Source organism: Sminthopsis crassicaudata, chromosome 6, assembly GCF_048593235.1.
Source record: "Sminthopsis crassicaudata isolate SCR6 chromosome 6, ASM4859323v1, whole genome shotgun sequence".
Taxonomy (NCBI): domain Eukaryota; kingdom Metazoa; phylum Chordata; class Mammalia; order Dasyuromorphia; family Dasyuridae; genus Sminthopsis; species Sminthopsis crassicaudata.
The window spans coordinates 223,467,769-223,482,163 of record NC_133622.1 but is presented as its reverse complement, the minus strand read 5'-3'; the positions used below and the strand labels follow the sequence as shown (position 1 = coordinate 223,482,163).

Here is a 14,395-nt window from a genome sequence, read left to right as displayed (position 1 = left end):
TTTTACTGGACTTTTCCTGCAGCTCTTTGCTAAGCATTCTATCCCTTCTTGCTCCCGCTCCCCTGCGTGCATCGGGCCTCCCATCCTTGCTGATTTTCCTGGCTTCCTTCTTCCCCGGGCCATTAAGGGTGTGTTGGCAACTTGGCTTCTGCCTTTGATCAAACTCTGACAGCTGCCAGCCTCCCTATCCCAGAATCCACTGAGCGTCTGTCAGTGCATCGGGTTCCAAATAAAAGAAGAATTGGGTCAAGTGGGAGAAGGTCCCCTCTCGACCCGTCTACTCCCCCTCCCTGCCCACAATGTTCCCCTTCTCCTTTCCAAGAGACTTCTGCCATGGTGAGATAGGGTCTCAAAGGGGATCCAGGAAAAATCCAGCACACCAGAGAAGACTCTGTGGTAAAGGAAGGCATAAATTGGCAAGAGAAGCTCAAGAACGGTTTGCCAATATTAAGTAATCTCCCAGAATAGACCCTGAGAACATCTCAAGGAAAACAAAGTACCTTTTTTTCTTCTTCTTCTTCCTTTTATTTTTTTTTTCTCCCTAAAGTACTTTATACTGGAGATGGGCCTCAGGATTCTGAGCCCATGGCAGGATTCCATTGCCCACAAAGTGTTTCTCCTGCCTTCACTTCCATCCTGAGGACCAGAGTCATAACTAGGGTTGGGTGATCTGTGTATTGACCAAAAACACCAAAATCTAGAGAAGGAATCTTAGAGCAGTAGCCTAGCACCAGAATAATAATTAAAATAGGAAGATACCAGATAACCCATGCTTCCTTCCTCCAGGTGATCTCTCTCCACCCAGCAGGAAAGAGCCTTTGTAGGCCCTCCTTTTATCAGACTTAACTGAATTTATCCTTAAACAATTGGTTTCAGGGACTTTTTCTTGATGCTTATCCCTAATGGGCACATTTTATAAAAGGAAAAAAAAAATATTTCGAGGCAAGAAACAAAAGAATTGTTTATAGTTTATCAATCCTTAGATTGATATGATCAAGACTTCCCATTTGAATTTTGATTCACCCAATCCTCTCTTGTTTTCTCCCTTCTTTAAAAGCTATTTTGGCCCTAGCAGTACACCTGAGAAACTTCTTATGGTCAGGGATCTGAGAGGACAAGCTGGGATTTTTAGTTAATCTTGCTATGAGACAAGCTTCAGGAAGAGCCATCCTCTGGATCTCTCAGCAATCCCCTTTCCCTTTTCTGCCCGCCAGCCTGTGACTCCTACTGGACATCCGTCCCCCCGGAGTACTGGACGAAGCGCCATGTGTGGGAGTGGCTCCAGTTCTGCTGTGACCAGTACAAGTTGGACGCCAATTCCATTTCTTTCTGCCACTTCAACATAAGTGGACTTCAGCTGTGCAGCATGAGCCAGGAGGAGTTTGTGGATGCCGCCGGAATCTGTGGGGAATACCTGTACTTCATTCTCCAGAACATTCGCACGCAAGGTCAGTGTTTCAGGGTGTGAGGCAACAACTCACTAGCTGTGTGACCTTACCAAGTAACTGGGGTTCTTGACCTCAGCTTCCCTATTCGTTAAATGAAAGGATGGGGCTAGGTGATCTTTGAGACCCTTCTACCTTCTCTAGGACCAAGATCCTTTGGCTAATAATAATATTCCTTTCCAAATGTTCATATAGACTCTTTTATTTTTAAACATGATGGATAATTTTTCAACTTTGACCCTTGCATAGCCTTGTATTCCAAAATTTCCCCTTCTTCCCCCCACCCCCTGCCCTAGATGGCAGGCAATCCAATATATGTTACACATGTTAAAATATCATGTAGACTCTTTGTGCCCAGAGTATGGTAGAGCCTTCCAAGCTCATGTTAGTTTGATCAGACACAGACACACTGTACATTGACCTTGACATCATGGTGCCATTTTGGATGGCTTCAGTTACAAAAGACAATAATGAAGATCCATAGTTTTATGATTAATAATAATAATAAGCACTTGGATTATACTTTAAGTTTGCAAAGCACTTTATAAATATTAACACAATTCTGGGAGGGAGGTGCTATTATTATCCCCATTTTACAGATGAAGAAACTGAGCCTCAGCAAGGTTACATAACTAGTAAGGATTTGAGACACAGTTTCAATTTTGGGCATCCAACTCACTGTCACAATCCTGGCAGGGAGGTGCTGTTATTATCTCCATTTGACAGATGAATAAACTGAGCCTGAGCAACGTTACAACTAGTAAGGATCTGAGACACAATTTCAGTTTGGGGCATTTTGACTTTAGAGCAACCATAACCCTAATTTTCCTAAGCCAAGTAATTCCTGGTAGCTGGATGGTAGCTGAACCTACAATCAGGAAGATGAGCTCAAAATTGGTATGACTTTGGACAAGTCACTTAACCTCATTGTGGCTCAGTTCTGGGAAAAGAGGGATTAATAATAACAGAGATTTTCCAAGGTTGCTGCAAGAAGTGAGATATTTGTAAGGTATTTTACATGCCTTAAAGCATTACATAAATGCCAGTTTATTATTTTTATTATTATTGTATCATCCTGAATTTTGAGTGCTTCCCATTCCTGTCTGGAAGCAGGGGAATAAACTTAATGGTCTCCTGAAATTCTAGCCCATCAAGACTCTAATATAGAAAAAACTCAATCACAGAAATCTTTTAGCAATCCTCCTAGGTAAGATGGGCAAATCATGACAAAATGGGCATATTTTTCACATTTAGCATAAAAATAATACTTTCAGAGGATTTCCTGACCTGATCATTTTCCTCATCTTTAGCAACAGGACTAGACAATGAGAATTCAAGAATTCTCATTTAGATTAATTAGAATAATACTAATTAATATTAATTAGAATAATAAACAGAGGCTTTTTGAGATCAACAGTTATCGAGGAAAGATTCAGCTCTGAAAAGTAGATACCTGATAAAAATCCACAGCCACAAAGCCCGAACAAAAAGGGTCTCTTTCTCTCTCTGTTAACCCAAACATTCAATAAACCAGGCTAATGGTTCTGATGCCCAAGTATTTCAGGTTTCATTGTAGTTCCTTCCCAATGTGGTCAAATGCCAAATGGCCAGAAGGTGGCGCCAAGAGCATGAGTAAGTAGTCAACTACTAGCCCATCATTAACCTTTTGGGGAATGATTGTTTTTTGTAGTGCAAACAATCAATAAACATTAAAAAATAAAATAAAATAAAGCATCTACTTATTGTGTGCCAGGCACTACATTAAGTGCTTAGTTGGTCATAGATTTAGAGCTGGAAAGGACATCATTAAGTCTAACTCTCCATTTCATAGAAAAGGAAATCAAGGACTTTCAATATTAAGTGATTTGCCCAATCTCATTCAATTGAACTTGATTCTTCCTGGCTCCCAGTCACTGGAGATAATGATGATCATAGGAAGATAGAGGAGGTCATCTAGCCCAACCCCCCCCTCATTTTTATAAATGAACAAATGAATCATAGAGAGACGGAGTTACCTTTCCGAGTCACACAAGTAGTCAAACCCAGCCCCCTGATACCAAATCCAGCATCTTTCTTCTGCATAATAATTCACATTTATATATATTTGATTATTTCCAGAGTCCTTCCCTAATGGCAGATAGAGTGAGAATGATGACCCCTTCTTACAGATACAGATACACTGAGGTTAAGAGAGGTCATATGACCTGTCCCAATATAATTAAGTGTGCACTCTATGGCCATCTATCAAGAATGCTGCAAAAGGGATTTCTCTCCTGGGTGGGAGGCTAGACAGATGGTTTCTGACTTGCCTTCCATGAGTCTATGATTGCTTACTTTATACCAAGTTGATTGAAAGGAATTTGCAGTCCTGCCACTATTTATTTACAATTTAAGTCAGAGGCATCAAATTCTCAGAATGTAGCCTGAACCAACTGGGAAATGTTTAACAAAATAAATAAAAATACAATATGAAGGGAGGAGAGGATGGAAAGAAAGTTATTTGCAATAGGATTCATAATGAAGATGGATTTGAAAGCAGTCCTGAACTTTAGAATTGTTTGGGCCCTTAGCAGCCATGTAAGTGAGTAGCTGAAAAAATATTCCCTCTCTGATGTTGAGGACAAATAGCCATCCAGCCTTTGCTTGAAAGCTTCCAGTGAGAGAGAACCTAGTCCTTTATAGGGTCACTACTAAAGAGCTCAAATTGTTAGGGAATTTTTTTTTCTGCCATCAAACCTAAACTTGCCCCTTTGTAATCTTAGTTCTGCCCTCTGAGTCCAAACAGAGAAAGTCTCCTCCTTTTTCTAGGTGATAGGACCGTTATCCTGATTGCCTTCCACCAGATACTGTCCAATTTGCCAGTGGCCTTCTTAAAGTGGAACATCTGAAACTGAGCATGTTATTGTAGGTATTCTTAATTGGACTGGATCCTAGGATCTTATTTCTGGAAGGGTCTAGAGAATCTCTCTGGGCCCTCATAACTCTAAATTCAAAAGTTCATTGATTCATCCACCAATCATCTTCCTTCCTGTGGCCTGAAGGTGTGCATCTCTCCCTCTCTCTCTCTCAGTCTCTCTCTCTCTCTCTCTCTCTCTCTCTCTCTATATATATATATATATATATATATATATATATATATATATATATATATATATATATATATATATATATATATATATATATGTATATATATATATATATATATATATATATACGTATATATATATATATACACACACACATATATAACTGTTTATATAATATATATAACTTTATATATAAATACCCACACACATACAGAAAGAAAGAGAAAAAAGGAAAGAAAGAAGAGAGGGAGAAACAAACAGAAAAGAGAGGAAGGAAGAAAGAAATGAATATATATGTACACATGAAAAGATAGATAACTCAAATTAATTTTTAAACTAAGAGGATTTATAAAAAGTTTTAAAGTTTGCAAAATATTTCACATATATTATCTTATTCAATCCTCTCAACAGCCTTGGGAGCAAGGAGATATTATTATCCTCATTTTACAGGTCTGGAAACTGAGATACAGAAAGACTAGCCCAGGGTCACATAGAATTCAAACTCAGGTCTTCCTGATTCCATGGCCAGCACTCCATCCACTAGCCAACTAGCTGCCTCTCCATAGTTACATAATAGAATCCTTTTCTCTTATCAATGTTACATAAATTCCATTCCATTCTACCATCCTCATTAAGCACCTACTATGTGCAAAGCACAGAACTTGGTGCCGAGGCTACAAAAGTAAGGTGAAAAATAGCTCCTGCATTCAAGTTGCTTATATTCTACTAGATGTATATCAAAAATATTGTAAAATTTGTATTGATTCAGTGAACAATCACAATTACAAAATACCTTCTTTTTGTCATCTAGTTGCTTATCACTTTCCGCTTTTCAGAGCACTCTACATCTCATCTCTCATTTCCTCTCATTTCCCCAGCATTTATGCGAGCTATTGAGTTCAAGTACAATTATAGCAGTAGTTCAGTATAACAAACAGAGAACTGAGTTTAGAGTTGGGAAATCCTGACATTTATTAGATGTGTGATCTTGGACAAAGTCACTGAATCTCTTTCTACCCAAAGACCTCCCTGATGAGTCACAAAATACCTGGGGAATTTCCCAAAGGAGGAGTCCCTGGAATCTAAGCTGATAGAATCAATTTTCTTAATCACCTTTGAGAGATGAAGCAACTGAGATCCATGTAGGCCGTGTATGTTTTTCCTGCTCACAAAAGGAATCCAGATCTTTCTGGAATCATGAGATAGAAGGAATCTTGGGAGTGATCCAGCCAGTAGTCAGACCCAGTTTGAAAGTAGATTCCTGCTGACCACATATTGACTCAGAAAACCACAAATTGACATTATCTATGTTGCATTGATTTTTGTTTATTTTGTTAAACATTTCCTAGTTACAATTTAATCTGCCTTAATCTTACCACAAGAGTCCCATGGCCCTCAATTTGACACCTCAATTTGTTCTAGTTCAACCTCTTTATTTTTGCAGGTGGGGAAAGTGAGACTAGTTAAATGAGATCATATCAGTACAAAATGTTAGGGGTGGGATCTGAACTCGGGACTTTTAATTCCAATTCCAATTTTTTTTCTACTCCCAAACCAGGTCTCTTTTTAACACAGGGTGTTTTAAAAGTTTTTGGAGACTATAAATGATTCTCCATTGACAATTTGTTTGATAGATATAGCTTGAAAATATTCCTGTCTATCACATGTTTCTTGTACTTTGATACCCAGAATTGCACAAAAGCAAATGATTTACAATTCAATCTAGATGGAATATATGATTAGCCTTCAGATAATGAAATCTAATTATGTAATATCTGGAACAATCATGTTCACTGCCGTTTTGTAAGCTTACATTTTTCTGGGTCACGGAATTTAGAGCTGAAAAAGAAATTAAAAGATGCTCCCAAGTGCCTCATTTTACAGATTGGGAAACTGAGACCATGAGAGGGAAAGAGACTTGCTTTCAGATCTCATATATAATTAAGTAGCAGAGCTAGAATTAACTTAACTTTTCTGCTTCCCAATCCAGTGAATGTTTTTCATAACACCTTACTACCTTTGCTATATGAGGTTTACTCATCTTCCACTTGGTATAGTGGCTTATAACTGGGCAAACTGAGAACAGAAGTGATCCATGATTATTTAATGATTGATCTGCATCTAGTCTCCAGATTCCGGGACCAATCTATTCAGTCCAAAATAACTGAACCAATATAAGTAAGCATTGATATTTTGTACCGAGGTTGCACTTGGACTGTTGGATAGCCATGGTTTAGGGAGTCTTTTTCAGCAGCCTTTGAAAATAAGTCCATTGTAACCTGTGTAGAAAGGCACTGTGGCCCAATGAGTAGTGTACTGGACCTGGAAACAGGAAGCCTACTCTTACTGGATGGATGGCCATGAACAAATCATTTAATTTCTCTGAGCTTGAGGAAACTCTCTACCAAGACTCATCTACCAAGTTATAGAGAGATTGCCACTTGCTTTGGTGAAAGGAATTTCCACCCCAAAATCCCAGATATTTGATTTATTGTCACATATTTAGGATGCCTTAAAAATGGACCTAGTAGGACCAAGTCACCTCCTCTAGGTTATATAAAAGTGTCCCATCAATGGCGTAGTCTATTCTTGATTCCTTCTCCCCCTTATTCCCTTCAGGGCCCCAGAATCCTTGCCAAATCAAGTCTGAATTGTTTGTTATTATTTGTGGTTTTGTGTTGTTTGTTTTTTGTTCCCTAGGCTATTCCTTTTTTAATGATGCTGATGAAACAAAGGCCTCAATCAAAGACTGTAAGTAAACATGTTCTAAATTGCCTAGATTGAAGCTAAGTGGGTTGTAATATATATGTAGGCATGAAGCGGGGTGGGGAAAGAGGGGGAAGAAAAGGTTCATTCTCTGGCTAATTGAGGCTTGAACAGAAATCCCCTTTTGGTTTTTCCACCCTGCTTACTGAAAATCTAAAAAATGCCCAAATTTACTTCCTTGCCTTAATAAATGAATTAATTTAATATATTCTTAATTTAATATATGCATAATATCCAAAGGTCAATCAGGACTTCAGAACCTACATTCTAGATCTTATATAAGAATTAGAACTCACCCCTAAATAGAATTGACTGCCTTGGGAAGTTGTTAGGATTCTTACAAGGTGCTAAGTCACTGAAATGGATATAATTATCTAATTTAGCATGGTTCAGTATGATTGATCTGATCCTACAAGGAGATGTTATGGACCAGAACTTGAGACTAGGTAATGTAATTAATTCACACCTTTAAAGGAGCTCGCTCATTGGTTCACACATTAAACTTCACACCTTTAGAGAGCATATAAAAGACAAGCCCACTGGGAGGAGATTCACAACTAGGATTGACTTCTGGAAGATCCACAAGCCCACAGAAACCCACAATCCCACTCTCGGAGGCGGAACCAAGAGTCATTCCCACTTCAACCTTTGTGCTAGCTGGAAACATTCAGACAAGAGCTCTTGGGGAACCAAGGAGAGAGATAAGCCTCTATTAAAGCTAACCGGGCCCAGGAAAAGATTCAGGATTTTGAAGGACACAATAGAGGATCTGGACTTTAATCCCTGGCTGCGTTATTGAACTGAACTGAAAGGAAGGCTGCCTCCAGAAGCTCCCCAAGGAACCTGCTCCAAGAGAACAATTACAATTTAGACAAGAGAACATTACAGGAACTGAAAAGAGAAGAAGAAAGAAAAAAAGAGAGGGAGAGAATCTTTCTAAAGATTGTCAGTTAAATTAATGGAGGACCCTTTGGGATAGTCATTATAGAGGGCATGCTGGGTATATACAGAAAAGTATTAAACTAGATGGGCCCTCCAAGTCTAAGAGTTTGGAATAACAGGAAGGGAGGAAGGGAGGAAGAGGGAGAGAGAGAGAAGGAAGGAAGGAAGGAAGGAAGGAAGGAAGGAAGGAAGGAAGGAAGGAAGGAAGGAAGGAAGGAAGGAAGGAAGGAAGGAAGGAAGGAAGGAAGGAAGGAAGGAAGGAAGGAAGGAAGGAAAGGGAAGGAAGGAAGGAAAGGGAAGGAAGGAAGGAAGGAAGGAAGGAAGGAAGGAAGGAAGGAAGGAAGGAAGGAAGGAAGGAAGGAAGGAAGGAAGGAAGGAAGGAAGGAAGGAAGGAAGGAAAGGGAAGGAAGGAAGGAAAGGGAAGGAAGGAAGGAAGGAAGGAAGGAAGGAAGGAAGGAAGGAAGGAAGGAAGGAAGGAAGGAAGGAAGGAAGGAAGGAAGGAAGGAAAGGAAAGGAAAGGAAGGAAGGAAAGGGAAGGAAGGAAGAAAGGAAAGGAAAGGAAGGAAGGAAGGAAGGAAGGAAGGAAGGAAGGAAGGAAGGAAGGAAGGAAGGAAGGAAGGAAGGAAAGGGAAGGAAGGAAAGGGAAGGAAGGAAGGAAAGGGAAGGAAGAAAGGAAAGGAAAGGAAAGGAAAGGAAGGAAGGAAGGAAGGAAGGAAGGAAGGAAGGAAGGAAGGAAGGAAGGAAGGAAGGAAGGAAGGAAGGAAGGAAGGAAGGAAGGAAGGAAGGAAGGAAGGAAGGAAGGAAGGAAAGGGAAGGAAGGAAGGAAGGAAAGGAAAGGAAGGAAAGGGAAGGAAAGGAAAGGAAAGGAAGGAAGGAAGGAAGGAAGGAAGGAAGGAAGGAAGGAAAGGGAAAGAGGAGTCACTGTGCTGCCCCCCTCAAAAAAAAAAAAATGATTAATCCTCTTATGGTCAGTCCTCCAGTGATCAGCTTCCCTCTTTTAGTTTAGAGTTGGATCAAGGGACAGGTAGACTCAAAATCTTTGCAACTTGGCAGGACCTGATGGAGATTAGGCTCTGCTATAGTAGCTTTCAAGACTTCCATGTCATGGTAAAGTATCAAATAAGGATGAGGTAACAGGAACAGAAGTAGGAATAATAGTAGTAACTTCTCTCTTTTGGGCCAGTTGAATGATTTCACCAGCATAGGAAATTCCTTTGTATGGGAACTCCTAACATAGCTAAGATCAGCATTGCTCAAGGAAGTATCTCCTACTCAATGCAACCTGTAATTCTCTAAGACTATAGGTTCTCTAGAAGTCAAGTGATTGGCTCAGGGTCACAGAGCCATTAAGTGTCAGATGTGAAACTTGAGCCCAAGTCTGACTCCATGTTAAGGAAGAGAACAAGGAAAAAGAGGAGGGGGAACAGAAGGAAGAAGAGAAGGAGGAAGAAAAGGAGGAGAAGGAGAAGAAAAGAAGAAGAGGAGCAGGAAGAAGAGGAAGAAGAAGAAGAAAAAAAAGAGAAAGAGGAACAAGAAAAAGAAAAGGAAGAGGAAGAGGAAGAGAAGGAGGAAGAAGAGAAACAAGAAGAATAAGGGGAACAAGAAGAAGTAGCAGCAGCAGCTAATTTAAGCATTTCTTCTGATTTGCCTCTTTGTCCCATAAATGAATTCCATTAATAGATTGATTTTTAAGTGCCATTAAATTTGGTTAAAAGAGGTTTTACTACCCCTAGACTTACCACAGAAATACCAAAACCCTAGAATTGTGTCTTCCAAATAATTTCCAAAAAAAATGCTTCCCCTACATACCCGTTTCCCTTTGGCAGTGACTCTATGTCCTCTCAGGACTGTCCACACCATAAGCCCTGAACAGGAGACAAGCTCCTTTCTGCAGTCAAGGCTGAGGTGAGAACCTTCTAAGAAGGCAGGAGGTAAGGGGGGCCTGAAAGATGGGCTAGTCCTGGCTTCCCACTGTAACTGTTTTCCATATGCAAGTCCGCTTCAATCAATCACCAACATGGTGCTTGGTACAACAGGAGGTGCTGGATAAATACTGATGGGTCAGTCCAGCATTTATTAGGTTCCTTTTATGTACCAGGTAAAAGGAAGCATAGCCTAGTAGAAACAAATCAATTCAAGACACATTTATTTATTAAATGCTTTCTATGCGTCAGGCACTGTGCCGAGTGCTAGGGATCTACTTCTTCCCCCACCTCCCAAAAAAGGGCAAAAAAAGCTCCTGCCCTGAATGAGACTCTATTGGGTCTCAGGTGGCACCTCAGACATAGATTGGCTGTGTGGCCCTGGACAAGTCATTGAATTTATGCCGGCAGAATCATTCTGAGACGATAAGATGCAGAGATTTGTTGATCTGCATCCTAAGAAGGGTCCAGACCAAAAATGTTTTTTGTTTTTTTTTTAAACATTACACTTTTTTTAGGCACTAAAGAAATAAATATTAAAGCACCACAATCCTTGCCCTAGGAAAGCTTGAATTCTACGGAGGGGGGAAAGGGATGGTAGAATGTATTGACATAGAATTATAAATATAGATTGATGGAGAGGAAGGTTTACAACTGAGGAAACAAAGGAGAGACTTTTTGAAGAGGGGAGCTCTTAACCTGAGCCCTTAGAAAAGTTAAGAAGTTAACAGAGCCCTAGACTCAGACTCTTCTCTACATAGACTGGGCAGCTAGCCGTATCCTGGTGTTGAAAGCCCTGGATTTAAAATTTGTGAATAGAGGCAGCTTGTTGGTGCAGTGGAGAGAGCCTCCTGGAGTCTGGAGGACCTGAATTCAAATGTGACCTCAGACACTTATTACTTCCTGGCTGTGTGACCCTAGGCAAGTCACTTAACCCCAATTGCCTCCAGGGGTAAAAAATTGTGAACGGTCATGGCCAAAGCCCTGAGATATTGGGTCAAGAGAATGAAGCTTACCTAGGTCTCAGTTTTCTCACCTGTAAAATGGCCCTACCAGCACCTGCCCACCTTCCTTTAGGTATGGGCTGGTAACTTGTCAGGTGTTCCCTCTCTGAAGTGCTCTGGAAGTACGTGCTATTTACATATCCCCACATGTCCCCACAGACTCGCAGAACGTTAGAACTGGAAGGGACCTTAGAGACCACCTAGTCCAAGCTCCTTATTTTGCAGATGAAGAGACCGAAGTTCAGAGAGGTAATGTATTTTGCTCAAACTAAAGTGGCCAGTGATTGGTCAGCTGGGTTCTGATGTCCAGTTCCTTTGGACGGCCTTATTCACTTTAACTCTTTCTACTGTGCTGTTCTTTCTCATTATTGCTCTTTCCCTTCTTGCTTCCCTTCAACCATCTGTTCATTCATTGGTCACATTTTCTGAGTGAGCTGCTGGGCTGTGGGATCAAGGTGAGAGGAAGTCTTCGTCCTCAGACAGATGGCTACTAGAGGGGGAGGTACATGGGTAGATAGATGGATGGGTGAGGGGCAGCTAGGGGGCGCAGTGGATAGAGCACCAGTCTTGAATTCAGGAGGACCCGAGTTCAAATGTGGTCTCAGACACTTAACACTTCCTAGGTGTGTGTCCCTGGGCAAGTCACTTAACCCCAGCCTCAGGGGGAAAAAAAAAAAGAAAAAGAAAGATAGATGGATGGGTGAGAGAAAGAGACAGAGAGAAGAAAGACAGAGGATAATGAGCATTTATTAAGCACTTTATTATACTAAATGTAGGAACTAAGTGACAAGAAGAAGAATACAAATTCAAGTAAGCAAGATAGTGCCTGCCCTCAAGACAACACATAAGGAGGGAAACACCCGGACAGTGTGGAGCTTAGATTGCTAGGAAGTAACAAGATTAGGGACTTGGTTCTGGAAAAGATAAGAAATGTAAATAAATGAGCATTAGCCGGGAAGGACTCGAAGAGGGTCAGAACTTTGACCCAGAGCTTGAAAAATCTCAGAGGAAAAGGGGATGGCTTCTCATCTCTATGCATCTGCCGGAATTATGATAATAATAAGAGTATTTAAGTAGCTTTTTTACAATTTATGAAGCATTTAATATTTATTATTTCATTTAATCCTCACCATCAATGTGGAAAGTAGATTTTTTTATCCCCATTTTACAGATGAGGAAATTGAGGTAGAAGTTAAAGTGACTTCTCCAAGAGCACATTGCTAGTAAGTGATTAGGGTAGGATTTAAACTTAGGTCTTTTAGACTCAAAGTTCAGCACTTTATTCATCTGATGAATATATATATATATATATATATATATATATATATATATATATATATATATATATATATATAAAACCCAATAATGTAGTCTTGGGCATTATTTCCCAAATATGTAATAGGGCCCCAATACAAGTGCTTGTGGCTCCCAGCCATCCCACAACCCAAGGTCAGTCCTTAAGATCATTCCTGACCAAGAAATGCTTTCTTTCAATTCAACAAATATTTATTAGGCCCTTGGAACTTGAAAAGTCTTGTTAGTTACTAGAGATGCAAAAATAAAAACATCCTCAAGAAGGCTCCATTCTCCTCAGGGAGATCCAACGTGCAGACACCAAAATAGGATGCAAGAGACAGCAATGGAGGCAAAGCAGAGGGCCATCTGTCCCCAAGCATGTATTAAGTACCTCCTACTGAAGGTGGTAGGGATTGTGCAGGGGCTTCAAGCCCAAAGACAAGCTTCAAGGAGCTTGCGAACACATATACACATATAAACTGGGTGGCAGCCAATAATAATAGCATTTATATTTGAAAGCAGCTGTTTGGTTCAGTGCATAGAGTAGTAGACCTGTAGTCAGGCCTAATTTTAAATTTCAAATTTCAATTTGTTTTTAAATTTTAAATCCAGCCTCATGATGGAGTTTCGGTACCTAACGTTGGGGAGAGGGGATTTTGGACTCCAAAAATATATTGGGGTCTCAAGCCAGTGACAGGAGCTGTCTCAAAGAATTTGTGAGCCTAATTCTCCAAATCAAGAGGCAAAGATTTTATTATGCTGCTCACATCGGGCTAAATCCATATGGAGTTTTTAGCAATTAGCAAGAAGAAAGATGGGAACTCAGGTCACTGACAGGATTCACAATGAACCAGGGAGAAGACCCCATTAAGAAGGAAGATGCCCTTAACGTGTGATTAGTTCCCAATGAATCCTTGACTCCATAAGGTGGGCTAAATTCCTAGAAAAGGAGGATTACACCATTGATTGGTGGGCTATATTTTTTTTAACAATAAACATATTTAATTCAAATGAAATGTTAAAGGAACAAAAGAAGAATTATAACAATACACGCATCTGGTTCAAGATTTCAGGGAGTAGAGAAAATAATATGCAAACCCCTGGTAGAACCCAAATGCAAAAAAAAAAAGATTATGATATATTATGTTTCTCAGTTCCTTCTACCTGATTTCTCAGTCTTGCTCTGGTCCGGAGAACTGAACCTACATATGTAATCATAGAACAGAAGAGCATCCCTAGTGGGCTAAATTCTTTTTTTAATTAACTTTTTTTTTCAAAATATATGCATGGATAATTTTTCAGCATTAACCCTTGCAAAACCTTGGGTTCCAGTTTTCCCTCCCTTCCCCCACCCTTGCCTAGATGGCAAGTAATCCAATATATATTAGACATGGTAGAAGTATATACTAAATCCAATAGATGCCATTTACACTTGCTTCACAAGAAAAATCAAATCAAACTGGAAAAAAATGAGAAAGAAAATAAAATTGGGCTAAATTCTTTTTTTTTTTTTTTTTTTTTTTTTTTTAACTAAAGAGCATTTATTGTATTTTCTACTAAGCCTTTGAGTTTTGAGGACGTAACTAAATTTTGGAAAACCTTCACACAGAAGGGTATAAGTACAATGAACATTATGAAGCAGATATGAACAGCTGGGAAGAACTGTAACCAAGTGCTAACTGAGTGAAGACAAATTTTTAGCTACTTTTTAGTAAAAAAGAAAAAGAAAGTAGGGAGGGACAGGGGCTTCAGATTGAACAAGACAAAAATCTAATACATTCAGCCTTGGCCAGATTGTAACAAAATGGAAAGAGGACTTCTATAATACAAAGCTCTCACTACAGCACGCTGTACACACCTGTTTTCCAAGCCCTCCCCACATCCCCCCCAAGGCTGCCACTTGGATTATTTGCCGGCTTGTTGGGCCTGCCGAC

At 39.9% G+C, this 14,395-nt stretch overlaps 1 protein-coding gene and 1 pseudogene across 2 annotated transcripts in view; one reads left to right on the top strand and one right to left on the bottom strand.

Moving 5' to 3' along the window:
* The window catches only part of ELF5 (E74 like ETS transcription factor 5), a 56,621-nt gene that overhangs the window by 29,984 nt on the left and 12,242 nt on the right, over positions 1-14,395 (top strand). The window contains exons 3-5 of one of the 2 annotated variants that reach the window (XM_074276886.1): positions 1,215-1,448; positions 7,232-7,282; positions 11,325-11,414. In XM_074276886.1, coding sequence (XP_074132987.1) covers positions 1,215-1,448; positions 7,232-7,282; positions 11,325-11,414 — 375 coding nt within the window. The remainder of the gene's footprint in view (positions 1-1,214; positions 1,449-7,231; positions 7,283-11,324; positions 11,415-14,395) is intronic. The other variant, XM_074276887.1, reaches the window with a different exon arrangement.
* Positions 14,142-14,395, bottom strand: part of LOC141548087 (enhancer of rudimentary homolog pseudogene) — a 663-nt pseudogene continuing 409 nt past the window's right edge.